Source organism: Enhydra lutris, unplaced genomic scaffold (genome assembly GCF_002288905.1).
Source record: "Enhydra lutris kenyoni isolate GAN:26980312 unplaced genomic scaffold, ASM228890v2 scaffoldscaffold46, whole genome shotgun sequence".
NCBI lineage: Eukaryota > Metazoa > Chordata > Mammalia > Carnivora > Mustelidae > Enhydra > Enhydra lutris.
The window spans coordinates 8,152,147-8,172,741 of record NW_019154130.1 but is presented as its reverse complement, the minus strand read 5'-3'; the positions used below and the strand labels follow the sequence as shown (position 1 = coordinate 8,172,741).

The following is a 20,595-nucleotide window of genomic DNA, read 5'->3' as shown; positions in this document are numbered from 1 at the left end:
GAGAAACTTCCGTTTAAAACCTTTGCCAGGGGTGCCTGGGTGGCTCAGTGGGTTGAACAGCTGCCTTCGGCTTGGGTCATGGTCTCAGGGTCCTGGGATAGAGCCCCGCATCGGGCTCCCTGCTCAGCGGGGAGGCTGCTTCTCCCTCTCGCTCTGCCTGCTGCTCTGCCTACTTGTGCTCTCTGTCTGTCAAATAAATAAAATCTTAAAAAAAAAACAAAGCCTTTGCCAGTTTTTAAATTGGGTTGAAATTTTTTTTAAAGATTTTATTTATTTATTTGACAGAGAGAAATAATGAGAGAGAGAACACAAGCAGGGTGAGTGGGAGAGGGAGAGGCAGGGTTCCCACTGAGTGGGGAGCCTGATGCCAGGCTCGATCCCAGATCCCTGGGATCATGACCTGAGCCAAAGGCAGACGCCCAGTGGCTGAGCCACCGAGGCGCCCCTGTATTGTATTTTTATTATTGAATTGTAGGAGGGTTTTTAAAAAAAAGATTTTGTTATTTATTTATTTGTTTGTTTAGAGAGGGTGCACGTGAGTAGGGGGAGGGGCAAAGGGAGAGGGAGAGAGAATCTCAGGCAGACTCCTTGCTGAGCATGGAGCCTGTCCTGCAGTTTGATCTTATCATCCTGAGATCATGACCTGAGCCAAAGTCAAGAATCAGAGGCTTAACTGACTGAGCTACCAGGTGCCCCTGTAGGAGTTCTTATATATTCTCTATATAAGTCCCTTATCAGATACATGATTTATAAATATTCTTTCTATTCTGTGGCTTGTCTTCACTTTCTTGATGGTATCCTTTGAAGCAGAAAAGTTTTTAATTTTGAAGACCACTGATTTATCTGTATTTTTCTTTTGTTGCTTATGCATTTATTGTCATATCTAAGAAGCAATTGCCTAATAAAAGAGCTGCCTTGATGTTACATTCTTTTTGTTTTGTTTTGTTTTTGGTAAATATTTTATTTATCTATTTGGGAGAGCAAGAGAGAGCATGGGGTGAGGGGAGGGGTGGAAGGACAGAAGGAGGCAGGCTACCTGCTGAGCAAGGAGCCCGATGCAGGACTCCAACCCAGGACCTTAGGATCATGACCTCAGCTGAAGGCAGATGCTTGAATGCCTGAGCTACCCAGGTGTCCCAGATGTTAGATTAATTTTTAAAATTATCTTTCCCTCTCTTCCTATTAACTAGTTCTCCATTAGAATATTGTGTGTGTTAAGAGTGCAAACTATGAAGTCAGAATGACTGGATTTGAATATTGGTATTACTGTTGATGACTCCATAACCATTAGAAGTGACTTCTTTAAATCTCAGTTTCTTCATCTGAAAAAAATGTGAACATTACTGGGGTGCCTGGTTAGCTCAGTTGGTAGAACATGGGACTCTCGATCTTAGGGTTGTGAGTTCAAGACCCACACTGGGTGTAGAGTCTACTAAATTTTTTTTTAAAAATGGGAATATTACTTTTTACCTCAAAATTTTTGTTGACAATTAGAATGCTTAGCATAGAGTCTTATACATAGATAGCACTTGATAATTGGTAGATGTTATTACTAGGAATCTTATTTGAGTTAAGTATAATTTTTGCTTAAATAAAAATATTTTACTAGAAAGATGTCTTTTTTGACTTTGTATCCACAGTTGTAACTTGCTCATGGTAGAAGTTTAAAGAATATCTATTAATTTAATTGATACATGAAATATAGTAGCCCATTACATTAAGTGAGCTATGATGTATTTGAGCTTACTAAGGAGCTAAGTAAAAAGAGAAGAGAAAACTAGAAGTAAGTATCACCCACTTCATTTGGGCTTGGGTTAGCCCTTGCAGAAAAGAAAGATGGGAAGATTATGTTTCAAAAGATATTTCAGGGGCGCCTGGGTGGCTCAGTGGGTTAAAGCCTCTGCCTTCGGCTCAGGTCATGATCCCAGGGTCCTGGGATCGAGTCCCGCATCGGGCTCTCTGCTTGGCGGGGAGCCTGCTTCCTCCTCTCTCTCTCTCTGCCTGCCTCTCTGCCTACTTGTGATCTCTGTCAAATAAATAAATAAAATCTTTAAAAAAAAAAGATATTTCAAGGGGGAATAGTGCTAAAGATACAAAAAGCAGGGTACTAATACAGAGAGTAAAATGGAAAGGTAAATCCCCAAATGGGAATTTGGTCAGTGGCAGAAGACATTTTAGAAGAGTACCAAGAGTGAAAAGTTCTTATATCAAGAGCAGCAGACTGATTTGGCATGGTTGTTTCTTGAACAATTTGAGATTTGTTCTTGACTGAGACAAGAGTCCTTTGTCCAAAGGCATTCTCTTATCACTTGGTGAGACTGTCATTAGTCCTCTCGCCCTTATTAGATAGATATATGATTAGAGGCCTCAGAACACTCCCTGAGACCTTATAGTAGGGATTTCTGAACCAGAAATCGACCTGTGTTTTTTATTTGTTTATTTAGTACTTTAAGCAAAGTGGTTAGAACCTGCCTCCAATTTAATAGTTTCCTAGCAAAACCTACCTCTGTTTAATGATGTCCCTTCTTCTACTCCACACTATGGTGAACAAATGAATCCTATATTAACCTCCTATGAATAAGTGAATCACATATTTAAATCACTGAACCTATGATCCAAATGATCCAAATTATGTTATCAGTAAATATTTTGTAGAGTGTATGAAACTATGTTTAGATGAAAGCTAAGATGAAATATTCTCCTTCTGCTTTCTCCTTACTATAATCCTTGTCCAAATTTTACCAGTTCTTCCGAATATTGTTCAAATGACAGGCAGTGTATATTTTTTTGTGTGCAAATAATTTGAGATTCTGGCATTCAGGTCATTTTTCCTGCTGTATTACAAGCTCCTGGAAATCTGGGTCTGTCTCTTATTTGTCTTTGTATCTTCTGTAGCACAATGCTTTACACAGAGTTGATATATAAACATAAGTATATTAAATGAATCATGTAATTTAATATATTTCTGGTGGGAATTTTTGGTACAGAATATTTCAGATGTTACTATTAAATGTGAGATATTAACAGCCCATTCTCTTCACAGCTTTTCTTGGTATTACTAAAAATTTACTGATTGCTTTAATATGCAGTCTCTCTTTGCCATCACAGGCTTTTATCCCTAAATGGGGCAAGTGTAAGCAGACCTCCTTTTTCTTCCTTACTTTTCTCTCCTTTTTTTCTGTTCCATTTCTCTCTTGCAGCTCCGTTTATCTTTTCACCATTCTCTCTATTTTTTATTATTCCTGTCTCTTCCTCTTACAATTCCTAATACTTTGTTTCCTTGTCACCTGCTCTTTCTATTTTTGTTCTTTCTGCTTGGCTTTCTCCTCCACTTGTCACCACCTCTTTCCTTGTCCTCAAGATACAGAGCAGGATTGGGTAGGGAGGAGCCCAGCAGAGCTGGGGGTGGAGCCACCTGTTCTGTGCTTCAGGATTCAGAACCTGAGAAGGATCGGGCTGCGTAAGCATAGCTGGGGCAGAAGTCCCCATGGCCTTCCTGCTGGAGGCTAGCATTCTGGAGGACAATTGGGACTTGGTGAGATTATAAGTTGTCCTTTTCTTTTTGCTCCCCCTTTCTTCCTCCTTGTTCTGTACTTTTCACTCACAGTATCTCTTTACTACTTCTTCCTATTTCTTTACTCCTTACTATTCTATTTTTTCTCTCTCTAGTTATCAGTCAACTCTATTTAGTATTTGTTTACTTTTCCTTGTACCTGTTCTTTTCACGCATGTCTGTTCTCTCAAAATTTAACTTTTCCTTCCTCTTCTCCATTTTATTCTTTTCTTTTTAAATATTCTCGTCCAACTCTCTTTTCTGTCCACCTCTCTACCTCTTTTTGTTTTCTGTCCACCTCTCTGCTCTTTTTATCATATTGTTTCCTAGAGATGGAGCAATAAGAGAGGAAACAAGGAACCACCCTGCCTTTCCAGAGGCCTTTCTGCTCCGTCTCAGACTTGTAGGGTATTTTGATTAGGCACTGAAGAGTTTGTGCTCTGCACAGACAGTTAATAAACAGTGAAATTGGAGTAAGGTTGAATATTAAATGTTAAAGTTTTGATTTTATTCTCTTTTATGTTTTGTTTAGGTTTTTTCTGCAATACAGTGGATACAATTTGTTATGGCTACTCTGAGGTAAATTTATTTAATCTCATGTACTATGACTGTTTTAACCAGTAAAAGCAAAACTGTAGAATTCTAAAGTTTCCTGCATATTTTCCCCTGGGTATTTGCTTTTACTCTTTAGGAAGAAATGCTGTTCTTTACCATGTTGATATTTTCTGATTAATAAAATGTAACATCAACAATAACAAAAAAACAGATTGAGTAATAACATCTGAAAATCAAAGGACTTGGTCAGCAGGACTGATTTGCAAAATCAGTAGGAATGATACAGAGATTAGCATGTCCCCTATGCAAGCGTGACACACAAATTCATGAAGCTTTCCATATTTTAGAAAAATGTGTGGTTTCTTTTTTATCTGTTATATATCAGTAAAGCTGTAAAAAAATCATTAGCAAAAATGAGGGAGCCCTAGTAGTCTTCTTCTAATTATTATCTTTTATCTCTGTCAGTGTTATCGGTTCAAGTTCATTTATTGCCTATGCCGTATTCCAGAATATACAGAAATCTCCAGAGGTGAGCAAACTCTTTTTTGTGTTGGATTTGAACTTTTTTAGTGACTTAGCCTTTGAAATAAATAAGAGAAGTATCACCTATAAATAATGGAATAAGTCTATGAATTACTTGTAAATTTGTCATTATGTTACATTGAGATATTTTAGACACAGTCAATAGGTTTCCCTTTTCTTCTAGGTAATTATTTTAACTATAACTTTGAATAGTGAGAGATTGGCTACTAAAAGTACAATTTTTTTGCTATGCATTAATTATTAAAGTTAGGAAATAGAGTTGTTTGAAGCCTCTAGTCACTCTAAGCACAGTATGATCCTGCCAAGAGGTGAGTTTTCTGATATTGATATCTTAGCAATATTGCTAGTGGGGCTAAGAAATAGCTCAGACTTTGTTTCCAGAAAATATTAGGTTTGCTGTTCAGGCCTTCTAGGCAATTACAATTTAATGGTAAAAACAGAACAAAAATATATCCTAGGTAAAATTATTCATACCAAAAAGATCAAGTAAAAATATTTTCCTTTTTTTGAGGTGTAATTGACAAACAAAAATTATATATATTTAAGGTATAAACAAACAAAAAAACCTTCCTGATTGAGAGAGGACTAGGAAGAGAGAGTATTTCCTAGCTATGAAATAAAAATGTAACAACACTTTCTCTCACTAGGCCAAATGGCACAAAATTAGACAAAATATAGTTCACATATATAGGAGGGCTTTTGTATGTGGAAAATGTGATTGGGTTTTTATTGGGCCCACTTTCCTAATCAGAGTAATTCCGTATGTTGAACACTTTCTGAGCTCCAAGTATGCTGGGTGCTTTACAGACTTTATCTATTGGCTTTCATCACTTTCCCATGGGAACGATGGTATTAGCTCCATTTCACAGATGAGGAAATTAAGGCTCAAAGTCATGAAGTAACTTGTTGAAATTTTATAGTAAGTAGCAGAACAGAGATTTTCAAAAGTCTCTTAACTACAGTCCCCTTTCAAATTAAACACAGTGTTTAGTATTTATTTTATTCTAGACAGATGTGCTTAGTGTTTTTTTTTTTAAGATTTTATTTATTTATTTGACAGACAGAGATCACAAGTAGGCAGAGAGGCAGGCAGAGAGAGAGGGGTGGGGGAGACAGAGAGAGAGAGAGAGAGGAGAAGCAGGCTCCCTGCTGAGCAGAGAGCCCGATGCGGGACTCGATCCCAGGACACTGGGATCATGACCTGAGCTGAAGGCAGAGGCTTTAACCCACTGAGCCACCCAGGCGCCCTGCTCAGTGTTTTAAATACATTTTTCATTTAATCCTTAAAACAACTCTGTGAGGTAAAGGGGAACCCTCCTACACTGTTGGTGGGAATGCAAGCTGGTGCAACCACTCTGGAAAACAGCATGGAGGTTCCTCAAAATGTTGAAAATAGAACTACCCTATGACCCAGCAATTGCACTGCTGGGTATTTACCCTAAAGATACAAACGTAGTGATCCGAAGGGGCACGTGCACCCGAATGTTTATAGCAGCAATGTCTACAATAGCCAAACTATGCAAAGAACCTAGATGTCCATCAACAGACGAATGGATAAAGAAGATGAGGTATATATACACAATGGAATACTATGCAGCCATCAAAAGAAATGAAATCTTGCCTTTTGCGACGACATGGATGGAACTAGAGGGTATCATGCTTAGCGAAATAAGTCAATCGGAGAAAGACAACTATCATATGATCTCCCTGATATGAGGGAGAGGAGATGCAACATGGGGGGTTAAGGGGGTAGGAGAAGAGTAAAGGAAACAAGATGGGATTGGGAGGGAGACAAACCATAAGTGACTCTTAATCTCACAAAACAAACTGAGGGTTAATGGGGGGAGGGGGGTTGGGGGGGTGGGATTATGGACATTGGGGAGGGTATGTGCTATGGTGAGTGCTGTGAAGTGTGTAAACCTGGCGATTCACAGACCTGTACCCCTGGGGATAAAAATATATTATATGTTTATGAAAAATAAAATAAAAAATAAATAAATAAATAAATAAATAAATAAACAACTCTGTGAGGTAGATATTACTAATCTGATATTATAGTGAAGAAATGGAATCCTGGTAAGGTCGAGGGACTTTCCTAAGATCTTATATATAGCCAGTAATTTGTTAGAGCTAGAATTTGAGTACAGGATTGTCTTGTTCCAAAGCCATTCTCCATATATGCTTTTTAAGCCGCTGAAATATGGTATGTAATGAAAATAGGATTTTGGGGGCGCCTGGGTGGCTCAGTGGGTTAAAGCTTTGGCTCAGGTCATGATCCCAGGGTCCTGGGATTGAGCCCCGCATCGGGCTCTCTGCTCAGTGGGGAGCCTACAACCTCCTCTCTCTCTCTGCCTGCCTCTCCACCTACTTCTGATCTGTCTGTCAAATAAATAAATAAAATCTTTAAAAAAAAAAAAGAAAAAGAAAATAGGATTTTGAATTTCAGGCATAGACTCTGACTATGTAAGTAACTAGAAAGTAGAAGTCCTGGTACTGTGTTGTCATTGCCTGCCAAAGTAATCTTAGGCCACATATCTTTCTGTGATTCAGATTTCCCTAATGTTTGTCTCCTTTGCTGAAATTTGAATCCATAGGTGATTAAGTTAATGAAGTATAAGTTACATAGTAGGACAGCTAAGCAGAGATTCTCAGTCTCTGCATTATTTATCTGTTGGACTGGACGATTATTTGTTGTAGGGGGCTGTCTGCACCTTCAGATGCTTTGCAGACTTTACCCACTAGATGTTAGAAGCAAACCACCTCCCCATACATCTGAGGTTGTAAAAACCAAAATATGTTTACATTTATTGCCAGATATCTCCTGGGGGAGACAAAATTGCTCCTGGCTCAGTGACCACTCAGGTCACTGCTCTAAGGTGACCTCTGGCATGACAGTGGGTTAGAGCTTTATAACGATGTAGGATCTACTTTGGCCTAGGATGTGACCTTTAGTTTCTCTGGCTTCAGTTCCCATACCTTTCACATAACCAGAGCTTAAAGGACCTTAACAACCACTAGTTCACTGGTTCCCACACATTCTGTTTTCTTGGTGTAGGAAAAATTCCAATTTTTCCAGATTAAGAATATCAGCCATCCTCCAGTTTTCCTTTTTTGTCCATTAAAGAATTTTTTTAAAGATTTTATTTATTTATTTGACAGAGATCACAAGTAGGCAGAGAGGCAGGCAGAGAGAGCAGGGGAAGCAGGCTTCCCGCCGAGCAGGGAGCCTGACATGGGGCTCGATCCCAGGACCCTGAGATCATGACCTGAGCCGAAGGCAGAGGCTTAACCCACTGAGCCACCCAGGCACCTTTAAAGAATATTTTTAATCACAAAAAACACATGGAAGTCATAATCTGAAAAAGACCAAAATAGTTTATTAAATTAAAATAAATGTAGTAAATTGGAGAAATCCATAGGGAATCTTTGAGGTGATTAACTGATGAAACAGTGACTCAGAAAGGCTAACTGAAGAGAGAAGGTGGCCAGACTAGCCAGTGTTAAATAATACTCAGGGCAGATATACTTTATTACACACTTATGTGACTTCATTTCCCCATAAAGATCACTTTTTTTTTTTTAAAGGATTTTATTTATTTATTTGACACAGAGAGAGAGAGAGATCACAAGTAGGCAGAGAGGCAGACAGAGAGAGGGGGAAGCAGGCTCCCCACCAAGCAGAGAGCCTGATGTGGGGCTCGATCCCAGGACCCTGGGATCATGACCTGAGCCGAAGGCAGAGGCTTTAACCCACTGAGCCACCCAGGCGCCCCAAGATCACTTTTGATATTCTTTGTAACCTGATTTCATTTGAATAGAAATATTGGGAAGCAGGATTTTAGAAGAGTATTCATATGAATACTATTTTAGGTCTTTCAACTCACCAGAACCCACTTGGACTCAGAACCTCCCCAGGGAAACCCTTTCCCACAGTGCATGTTCTACCCCTTATCCTGCTCTTGATTTAAATGAGGTACGAATTGGGCATTTTTTTTACAGATTTTTATTTATTTATTTGACACAAAGAGAGATCGCTAGAGAAGGAATACAAGCAGGGGGAACGGGAATGGGGGAAGGAGAAGCAGACTTCCCACTGAGCAGGGAGCCCAATGTGGGGCTCAATCCTAGGACCATGGAATCAGGACCTGAGCTGAAGGCAGACGCTTAATGACTGAGCCACCCAGGTGCCACTAGCCATGTTTTTTTAAAAGCAAAAGCTTTCATATTTAGGACTATGTCTTTTGCTTTTATGTGTATTATAGATTACTGCACTGATTGTACTTTATTTAAACCATGGACTATACCATACCTTTGTATTACCTTCAACATAGTATTTTGTAAACATAAGCAGGGTGAAATTTTTCTTCGCTTCAACAATAGGTGCTCAGTTAATTTTTGTTGTTTACTTGATTGACTTTATCTCCTGTTACTAGAACTCACTGTTTTCTAAGCGTGAGTGAAAGTATATAAATCTCTTTTTATCCTCCATTTCCCTGCCAAAGACTTTAGGTATGTTTTAGTTGCAAATAGTGCTCTCTATAAGGCTATTTATTGAATCAATGACCTTAAATAAAATTGCATTCTTGCTCACAAAAGCCTCCTGGCTGCCTTTCTCCTCCAGAGTTTATTTGGTGTTCACTTTTAATTTTTCACCCATTAACAGTTATAAACTTGTGGGAGGTCATGGGCCAGTAGAATCCGTGAATGTGCCATCTGGCTGGAATTTTAGTAGGCTTACCCAGAGCAAAGGCTATATATGGTAAAAATAATAATAATATCTGATATTTATTAAATATAGTTTAAAATGTAAAAAAAAATGTTATTTCACTCATTTTTGTTTTTGTTAGCCAAAGCAGCTTGACCATTTACCCCTGCTTGCAAGGTATAGCATCTTAGCTTTCCTCTCATTTGGAAGAGGGGTATGAGAAAAATTCCCTTTTGTACAGGCAAGATTCATTTTTATATTAGGTAGTATGTGATAATAACTTTAAAAATTTTTTAATTTACTTTTTCTTGTGATATATATCAGATGTGGATTACAAAGCATAAAACGTGTATGCACTTTTTAAAGAATGATTATAACCAGTAAGAATAAGAAATAGAAATTGCCTGTACCAAAATGCTCCTTACTGGTCAACCTACTATGCTCCTTACTAGGTCACAGTTCTCTTCCTCACCTCTAGATGTAAACACTATCCTGACTTCTGTGATCATAATTTCTTTGCTTTTATGTACAGTTTTGTCAAGGTATGTGTATTTAAACAATTTAATTCAGCTCACTTTTGAACTTTATTGGAAATGGACTAATACGTATATATTTTTGTATAGTTCTGTGATTTGCTGTTTTTTGTCAGTGTTATTTGTAAGATTTATTCTTGTGTAAAGCTCTGGTTCATTTAATTTTCACTGATGTTTAGCATTCTCTACTTTGAACACATTATAATTCATGTATCTATGTTATATTTGTATGGTGTGTAGATATAATATATATGTTATATCTATATATAACCTTTAATCTTGTCCATGTCTTCTGGTGCACATATGCAAACATTTACCTAATGATAGAATTGCTGTAGGAGAGGCATATTCCTAGATAATGCTAAACTTTTTCTAAATGGTTGTGCCAGTAAGGTAGGAAAGGTTTCATTGCTTTATTTTTCCATTAATCCTGGATATTGTCAGATTTAAAAATTTTTTGCCATGAATGTATAATTTTTTGTGGACTTAATTTTTCATTTCCTTGATTACTAATGATGTTAGGCATATTTTCATACGTTTATAGTCATTTGGATTTCCTCTTAACTACCTGTTCACATCTTTTGCCTATTTTTTTCTACTAGGTTTTTTTTTTTAATTGCTTTGTAAGAGTTTTTGTTTTTAATTTTGTTTTGATACCGGTCCTTTGTTAGTTTTATGTGCTGCAAATAATCTTCTCCCATTTTGTGGCATGTCTTTTCACTTTCTTGGTGGTGTCTTTTGACACATTTTTCTTTTTTCACTGGTTGAATTTTTCAATTACTTCCTTTTAGAGTCTTTTTCTTTTGTTTAGGAAAAGTTTCACTGGCCAAAAGTTGAAGACATTCTCCTCTGTTATCTAAAAAAATTTTTTTATGGGTTTTGCTTTCCATATTTAGTTATTTAAGCCAGTTGGAACTCATTTTTGAGTGTGTGAGATAGAACGTAGGGGTCCACTTTTATTTTTATCCATATAGACCCCAGTTGTTGCAACATCATGGTTGTTGTGTTTTTGTTTTTGTTTATCTTTCTTTCTTTCTTTCTTTAAAGATTTTATTTATTTATTTTGACAGAGATCACAAGTAGGCAGAGATGCAGGCAGAGAGAGAGAGGAGGAGGCAGGTTCCCTGCTGAGCAGAGAGCCCGATGTGGGGCTCGATCCCAGGACCCTGGGACCATGACCTGAGCCGAAGGCAGAGGCTTCAACCCACTGAGCCACCCAGGCGCCCTGTTTTTCTTTTTTTAAAGATTTTATTTATTTATTTAACTGAGAGAGACAGAGAGAGGGAACACAAGCCGGGGAGGGGAGAGGGAGAAGCAGGCTTCCTTCCTGCTGAGCAGGGAGCCAGAAGTGGAGCTTGATCCTAGGACCCTGGGATCAGGACCTGAGCCAAAGGCAGACGCTTAATGACTGAGCCACCCAGGCGCCCCGCAACATCATGTTTTGAAAAGACTATCCTTTCTTTCTTGATCCAGAAAGCCACTTTGTGGGATGCCTGGCTGGCTCAGTCAGCAGAGCCTGCAAATCTTGATCTCAGGGTTGTAAGTTTGAGTTCCACAATGGGTGTAGAGATTACTACAGTAATAATAATAATTTTGCCAATAATAATAAAATTTTTCTAAAAAAGCCATTTCTAGGGACACCTAGTGGCTCAGATGGTTAAATGTCTGCCTTTGCCTTGAGTCATGATCTCGGGGTCCTGGGATCGAGCCCTGCAGTAGGGCTCCCTGCTTAGCGGGGGATCTGCTTCTCCTTTTCCCTCTGCTGCTCCCCTTGCTTGTGGTCTCTCTCTCTCTGTTGAATAAATAAGTATTTTTTTTAAAAAGCCCTTCTATCATGTATCAAAAATTTTTATATATGCTTAGGTTTGTGTGAGCTCTGTATTCTGTTTGTCTATTGCTTATCCCTATGCTAGTACCACAATATCTACACTCTAGCTTTATATTAAGTTTTGCTACGTGTAGGACAAATCTTCTTTCTCCTTTTTTATCAAGAATGTCTTGGTTGTCTTGATATTTTGTATTTCTACATCAGATATAAAGCCAGCTTGTCAATTTCCAAAGAAACTATGTTGAAATACAATTGAGATTGCATTTAATCTATATAGCAATTTAGGGAGAACTTACATTTTTGTAATCTTAGGTCTTACAATCCATGAACATAGTGTATATCTTCACTCTAGATCTTCTTTGATGTCTCTCAATGAACATTTTATAATTTTCTCTGTATGCTAACCAATACTATTTTTAGAAAAGTGGGAGTTGGGAGGGCAAAAGGGGAAGAATACTAGAAAGTGACAAAGAAGGAAAGACTTCACTGATGGGGTGAGAAGTCGAAAAACAGCATATACAATTCATACCAATATTTTTTCCTACTCTGAGTTTTCTTTCTTTTTTTTTTTTTTTAAGATTTTATTTATTTATTTGACAGAGAGAGAGAGAGAGATCACAAGTAGGCAGAGAGGCAGGCAGAGAGAGGGGGAAGCAGGCTCCCTGCTGAACAGAGCCCTATTTGGGGCTTGATTCCAGGACCCTGAGATCATGACTTGAGCCAAAGGTAGAGGCTTTAACCCATTGAGCCACCCAGGCACCCCCTACTCTGAGTTTTCATTGATGAAATAAGATAAATAAAGTCTGAGGATGTAATGTATAATGTGGTGACTATAGTTGATAACACTGTTGTATAATTGAAATTTGCTAAAAGAGTAGAACTTAAATGTTCTTACCAAAAAAAAGTAAATGTGTGTGGTGATGGAGGTGTTAACTTGGGGAAATCCTTTCACAATGTACCTATCAAATCATCACATTGCACACTTTAAATATCTTACAATTTTTTCAATAAAGAAAAGAATGAGAAAAATGCAAGTTAAACTGTATTAAGATTTTAAAAACCCATTTTTATTTTCTTTGAGTGTTAACCATATCCCTAAACACTCAGCTGATGCTCTCATTTCCTATTGTTAGAAGATGTTGGCCGTGCAGCTCGAGTACTTTTAATTTTCTATTTGTGGTGTGTTTCCCATCACAAAATTTCTTATCTCTCCATTCTTTCCTTTGTCCCTAAATCTGAGGAATGAATATGTCTATAAGGAAGAAGGTCAATGCTAATCTATCCATGAGTAGTCTTATTCCAGGATAGTTGGGATAGTTGAAATTACAGATTCCTTCCTACGTGGAGTATTCCTTTACATTCCCCACAGTTCACCAATGACAGAGACCCCAGAAAAATGATGCTCAGGTTTCTCCTAGAAAGATATAACTTAAAAATAATTGATTATTATTCTCCTAGCTACATCATTTATAAAATGAGGCTCTTGTTGCTTTGACAGATAAGGCCACTCTTTTATCTGAGCTTCTCTGACCTTCTCCTGGGGATATGCTGGCTCATTGAGGCACTTCTTTATGGAACTTCAGTAGCTAATAAGGACATTGTCTGCTATAACTTGCAAGCAGTTGGACAGGTGAGTGGTACTAGACTGTGACTGTATTTTGTAAGACAGGTATATTCAGACCTAAATAGAAAGTAAAGATAATCCACCTTGGTAAGTGGGATCCCTTTGTTTATTGTTATCCTTTGAAACAATAGCTCTTAATATTTTTCCATATTAAAAAACATGGCTTGTTGTGCTCACTTCAGCAGCACATATACTAAAAAAAACACTGCTTGTTTATTATAGAAAGTGTGGAAAATTCAGAGAAGCAAAAAGATAATTAAAATCACCTATAATCACTCACATATTATTTTATATATATTATATATCTTTCCAATCTTTTTCTCTGTACATATATGCATTTTAAAACAAATAACACATTAATACTTCGTATAATTTGCTTTTATTTTTCAACATATCATGAGTGTACTTCCATGTAATAAAACATTCTTTAACAACAGCTTTTGAGAATAATACATTTTTTTATTAAAAGAATAAGCATTGACCCTGAAAAGAAATAAAATAAAATAAAATAAAATGGAAAAAAAAAGAATAAACATTGGCTTCAATTGGGAAATACTATAGATTATCATGTATGGATTATAGATTTTTCACAGATTTTATCAGTGGATTAACCCACACAGTACCATCTGTATATGTTTCTTATATTTCTCAGACTTGCTGTGTGAAAAAGTAGAGGTTAAAATGCAATTGGTACTCACTGCTATGTGTTTCCTTTGACATTTGTTACTAGAGGGAATATTTCTTTCAATTTAGTATGAAAATAATACATGTAATTGGTGGTATGAAATCCATGTACTAATATATATTAACTATCTCATGAATTTTAGTATCATAAAAACATACTTTATTCAGTCCTAATATCTCATAAATTGAGTAACACTGTATTATATTTTCAGCTAAGGAAATAATATAGTTTTGGAAGTAAAAAAAAATCTGTATAGAATTCTGGACCCAGTTAACTTTGTAACCTTAGGCAAATACTTAATAATTTCTGAACTTTAGTCTCCTAGTCTGTAAAGTGATCGTTAATATTATTTACCTTGTGCTTGGCATAGGTATGATTAATGTTACTTTGTTTTTTTTAATAACTTTATTGAGCTATACATATAATAAATGAGATTTATTTAAAAGATTTTATTTATTTGAGAGAGGGAGAAAACATGAGCGGGGGTGGGGAGGGCAGAGGAAGAGGGAGAAGCAGAGAAGCAGAGCCCCCACTGAGCAGGGAGCCCGATGTGGGGCTCAGTCCCAGGAGCCCAAGATCATGACCCAAGCCAAAGTCAGATGCTTAACTGAACCATTCAGGTGCCCCTACACAACAATATTTAAAGTGTACAATTTTATCTTTTTTAGTATATATATACCCCTTTCAAATCATTACCACATGGGGCACCTGGGTGGCTCAGTGGGTTAAGCCTCTGCCTTCAGCTCAGGTCATGATCTCAGTGTCCTGAGATCGAGCCCCACTTTGGGCTCTCTGCTCAGTGGAGAGCCTGCTTCCCGCCCCCCCCCACCTGCTTCTCTGCCTACTTGTGAGCTCTCTCTTTCTCTCTGTTAAATAAATAAATAAAATCTTAAAAAAAGGCGCCTGGGTGGCTCAGTGGGTTAAGCCGCTGCCTTCGGCTCAGGTCATGATCTCAGGGTCCTGGGATCAAGTCCCACATTGGGCTCTCTGCTCAGCAGGGATCCTGCTTCCCTCTCTCTCTCTCTGCCTGCCTCTCTGTCTACTTGTGATCTCTCTCTGTCAAATAAATAAATAAAAATCTTTAAAAAAAAATCTTAAAAAAAAATCATTACCACAGCTAAGATAACAAACATTTCTATTTCATCACCCCCCAAAATAATTTCAAGTTTGTTTTCTTTTACCTCATGGAGCATATGAATTATAATAGTTGCTTTAAAAAATTTTTGGTTGGTGGCACCTGGATGGCTCAGTCATTAAGTGTCTGCCTTCAACTCAGGTCATGATTCCAGTCTCTCTCTGTCTCTCTCTGTCAAATAAATAAAAAAATCTTAAAAAAATTTTTTTTTGGTTGGATATTTCCAATATTTGGCCATCTCTAAGTTGGTGTTTGTTGATTGTCTTCTCCCATGATAATGGGTGACAAATTTTTGTTCTTTGTGTGTCAAGTAATTTAGGGTTTCATCTTGGACATTGTGACTGTGACATATCATAGACTTGGGGTTCTTTTGTAATTCTCTGGAGAATGCTAATGTTTTTGTTTAGCAGACAATCAACCTGATTAGGTTTAGAATGTGAATTCCTTTTTTTTTTTTTTAACAATTTTTAAAATTTATTTGAGAGAGAGAGCAGGAGTGGGGGAGGGTCAGAGAGGGAAGCAGACTCCCTATTGAGTAGGGAGCCTGATGTGGAACTTGGTCTTGGGACTCCAGGATCATGACCTGAGCTGAAGGCAGTCACTTAACCAACAGAGCCATCCAGGCGCCCTAGAATGTGAATTTCATTTCATCATTTTTAGGTTTAAGTTCTCTATGCCTAGTTCTCTAAGCCTTAGCTATGCTTGTTTTGGGCTGTCATGTGCGTGCATAGTGCAGTGGTTAGGTTGAGGCTTATATGGCATCATACACAGAATTAGGACATCTGCTTTTCTTGCTCTGTCACTTTTGGGTTTCCACCTACACTTTCCTGCCTGAAATGGGACATTCTTTGGTTTATGTGGCCTAGAATATAAGTTTCTGTTAGGGTTTCAGGGGCCTTCATTGAGAGGCATTATGATTGGGATGTACACTTGAGGAAAAGCTATAAGAGAGCAAGAGAGAAAGGTTTGGGAAACTTACTTTTGTGCAGTTTGCTTCTCTGTATTTGATTCCTTTGTTTGATTTTTACTTTTCAGTCTTCAAGCAGTTAATTTTTATATTTTCTGAGAGTTTTTGTTTGTAATCAATGGGAGGGATGGGCTGAAGAGGGCTAAAACACACTAGCTTATTTAGTTATTCTTATTTATTTAGTGAGAGAGAAAGCGCATGTGAGTGGGGGAGGGGCAGAGGGAGAGAGAATCTTTTTTTTTTTTTTTATAGATTTTATTTCTTTATTTGAGAGAGAGCACAAACAGAGGGAGAGGGCAGAGGGAGAGGGAGAAGCAGACTCTCTGCTGAGCAGGGAGCTGGATGTGGGGCTCAATCCTAGGTCCCAAAGATCATGACATGAACTGAAGGCAGTTACTTAACCAGCTGAGCCACCCAGGTGCCTGGAGAGAGAGAATCTTAAGCAGTCTCCATGCTCAGCTTGAGCCTGATGCAGGGCTCCATCTCATGACCCTGAGATCATGACCTGAGCTGAAACCAAGAGCCCATGCTTAACCAACCCAGCCACCCAGGCACCCCTAGCTTTTTTTAAATTGTGGTAAAGTGCATATCATAAGACCATTTTAATCATTAAATTTTTTTAAAAATTGGGTTAAAAACATGTAACAAAATTTACATCCCGACATTTTTAAATGTACAGTTTAGGGACACCTGGGTGGCTCAGACAGTTAAGCATCTGCCTTCGGCTCAGGTTATGATCCCAGGGTCCTGGGATAGAGCCCCACCCACATCTTGCTCCTTGCTCCTTGCTCAGCAGGGAGTCTGCTTCTCCCTCTCCCTCTGCCCTGCTTATGCTCTCTCTGTCTCTCAAATAAATAAATAAAATCTTTAAAAAAAGTCAATGATATTAGTGATGTTAAATATCTTGTGTGCTTATTGACCACTTTTATATCTATTGTGAAGAAATGTTTATTCAAGTTCTTTGTCCATTTTTTAATTTGTTGTTGATTCATAGGGCTTCTTTATGTATTATGAATATTAATTCCTTTTCAAATATATGATTTACAAATATTTTCTCCCATTCTTTCATAGGTTGCCCTTTCACTCTGTAGATTATGTCTTTTAATGCACAGAAATGTTTAATTTTTTTTTTTAAGATTTTATTTATTTATTTGACAGAGAGAGATCACAAGTAGGCAGAGAGGCAGGCAGAGAGAGAGGGAAGCAGGCTCCCCATAGAGCAGAGAGCCCGATGCAGGGCTCGATCCCAGGACCCTGAGATCATGACCTGAGCCGAAGGCAGAGGCTTTAACCCACTGAGCCACCCAGGCGCCCCAGAAATGTTTAATTTTGATGTAGTCCAATATATTGTTTCTTTTGTTGCCCGTGCTTTTGATTTTGTATTCAGGAAATCATTGCCAAGCCCAGGGTCATGAAGCTTTTCCCCTATGTCTTCTGCTAGGAGTTTTATAGTTTTACCTCTTAGGTTTAAGTCTTTGATCTATTTTAAACTAATTTTTGTATATAGTGTAAGGGTCCAGCTTCATTCATGTGCATGTGGATATTCAGTATTTTATTTTTTTTTTAATATTTATTTATTTATTTGACAGAAAGAAAGAGACACAGCAAGAGAAGGAGCACAAGCAGGGGGAGTGAGAGAGGGAGAAGCAGGCTCCCCACCGAGCAGGGAGCCTGATAAGGGGCTTGATCCCAGGACCCTGGGATTATGACTTGAGCTGAAGGCAGAGGCTTAACCCACTGAGTCACCCAGGTGCCCGATATTCAGTATTTTAAATACCATTTGCTAAAAAGACTGTCCTTTCCTCACTAAATGGTCTTGCCACTCTTGTTTAAAATCATATGACTTACATGTGACATTTTATTCCAGGCTCTCTATTCTATCTGTTATTTCTATTTGTCTGTCTTTAAGGCAGTATCACACTGTTTCAATTACTGTTATTTTGTACTAAGTTTTGAAACTGGGAAGTGGGAGTCCTCCAACTTTGTTCTTTTTAAAGATTATTTTTAAATCTTTTTAAAGATTATTTTAGGCATCAAAAAAAAAATCTTGCCATTTGCAACAAAGTGGATGGAACTAGAGGGTATTATACTAAGTGAAATAAGTCAATCAGAGAAAGACAATTATATGATCTCACTGATATATGGAATTTAAGAAACAAAACAGAGGGGGCGCCTGGGTGGCTCAGTGGGTTAAGCCGCTGCCTTCGGCTCAGGTCATGATCCCAGGTCCTGGGTTCGAGCCCCACATCGGGCTTTCTGCTCAGCAGGGAGCCTGCTTCCTCCTCTCTCTCTCTGCCTGCCTCTCTGCCTACTTGTGATTTCTCTCTGTCAAATAAATAAATAAAATCTTAAAAAAAAAAAAAAGAAAAAAGACAGAGGTTCATAGGGGAAGAGAGGGAAGAATGAAACAAGATGAAACCAGAGAGGAAGACAAACCATAAAAAACTCTTAATCTTAGGGAATAAATTCAGGGTTGCTGGAGGGGAGTGAGGTGGAGGGATGGGGTATGTGTTGTAATGACACCAGGTATCGTATAAGACTGATGAATCACAGACCTGTGCCCTTGAAACAATACATTAGATGTTAATTAATTTAATTTAAATTTTTAGAAAAGAAGAAAAAGATTGTTTTAGCCAAAACAATCTCAGGGTCCCTTAAGGTTATGTGTGGATTTTAGGATGTACTCTACTGTCACTGGATGGAATGTTCTATACTTGTTGATTATGTCAGGTTGATTGATAGTGACCTTCAAGTCTATTAGATTCTTGCTGTTTTTCTGTCTACCTATTGTATTCATTAGTGAAAGATAGTGATAATAATTGATAATTGATAATAACTGATAATAATTGTGGGTTTATCTATTTTTCATTTTAGTTCTATTAGTTCTTGCTTCATGTATTCTTAAGTTCTCTCCCAAGGAGTATACAAATTTAAGATTTTTATATTCTTTTGTTTAGATGAACTAGTTGCCATGATGAAATGACCTTTATCCTTGGTAATTTTCTTTGCTCTGTAATTTACTTTGTTTCTGATATTTAAATAGCCATTTCACCTTTTGTTACTGTTTTGTTATTTCACTTTCATTTATTGTTAGCATGGTATATCTTCTTATCTCTTGTAAATTTAAATTATTTGTATATTTTTATTTAAAATGCATTTCTTGTAACCAGCATGTATTTAGGTCTTAGTATTTTATCCAGTCCAACAATCTCTGCCTTTTAATTGTGGTTTTTAGGCCACTTACACTTAATTTGATTGTACTGTTTTATTTGAATCTATCATTTTGCCCTTTGTTTTCTGTTTTGCTCTTTTTTTCCCTTTTCTTCCTTTTTCTCCCTTTTTGGATATATATATATTTAAAGATTTTATTTATTTATTTGACAGAGAGAGAGAGAGAGAGAGATCACAAGTAGGCAGAGAGGCAGTCAGAGAGAGCAGGGGAAGCAGGCTTCCCGCCAAGCAGGGAGCCTGACATGGGGCTCGATCCCAGGACCCTGAGATCATGACCTGAGCTGAAGGCAGAGGCTTAACCTACTGAACCACCCAGGTGCCCCTAATATACTATTTTTATTATTACCTTTTATCTCCCTTGTTGGCTTATTAGCTAAAACCCTTTGTTGTGTTACTTTAGTGGTTATGTTACAGGGTTCATAGTATACATTTTAACTTATCATAGTTGAAGTAATAATCATATCTCTTCACATGTAGGGTGACAATCTTACAATGTAATACTTTCATTTCTCCTCTCCTGGCCTTTATGCTTATTGCCATGTATTTCTTATATGTATACTGTAAAGCTCACAATATATTTTTATATTTTCTCAGTTAATTATCATTACAGAGATTTAAATAATAAAAAAATCTTTTATACTTATTAGTCCCAATGTTTTTCATTCTTTTGGGTAAATTCAGATTTTTGTGTGATACCATTTTTCTTCTGCCTGAGGCATACTCTTTAACATTTCTTATGTTGTGGGTCTGCTTTTGTGTGTTTGAAAATGTCTATTTTGCCTTTGTTTTTGAGAGTATATTTGCTGGGTATAGATTTGTGGATTGAGAAAATTTTGGTACTTTAACATATCTCTTCACTGTCTTTTTGCTTGAACTGTTTCCTTTAAGAAATCTGATACTATATCTTTGTTCCTCTCTGCATCTTTTTTCCTCTGGCTGCTTTTAAGATTTTGTCTTAAAAATGAATAATTTGGGACACCTGGATGGCTCAGCTGGTTAAGCATCTGCCTTCAGCTCAGGTCATGATCCCAGAGTCCTAGAATCCAGTCCCACATCAGACTCTTTGCTCAGCAAGGAGCCTGCTTCTCCCTCTATCTGCTGCTCCCCCTGCTTGTGCATGTGAGCTCTCTCTCTGACAAATAAATAAATAAAATCTTTTTAAAAATGAATAATTTTATTATGATGGGCCTTGGTGTCATTTTCTTTGTATTTCTTTTCCTTAGGATTAATTGAGCT

The 20,595-nt window shown here is 37.5% G+C and overlaps 1 protein-coding gene across 1 annotated transcript in view; it reads left to right on the top strand.

Moving 5' to 3' along the window:
• Positions 1 to 4,085: 4,085 nt before the first annotated feature.
• The window catches only part of LOC111156499 (transmembrane protein 116), a 50,491-nt gene continuing 33,981 nt past the window's right edge, over positions 4,086 to 20,595 (top strand). The window contains exons 1-3 of the mRNA XM_022517438.1: positions 4,086 to 4,132; positions 4,574 to 4,637; positions 13,216 to 13,347. Coding sequence (XP_022373146.1) covers positions 4,119 to 4,132; positions 4,574 to 4,637; positions 13,216 to 13,347 — 210 coding nt within the window. The 5' untranslated portion in view covers positions 4,086 to 4,118. The remainder of the gene's footprint in view (positions 4,133 to 4,573; positions 4,638 to 13,215; positions 13,348 to 20,595) is intronic.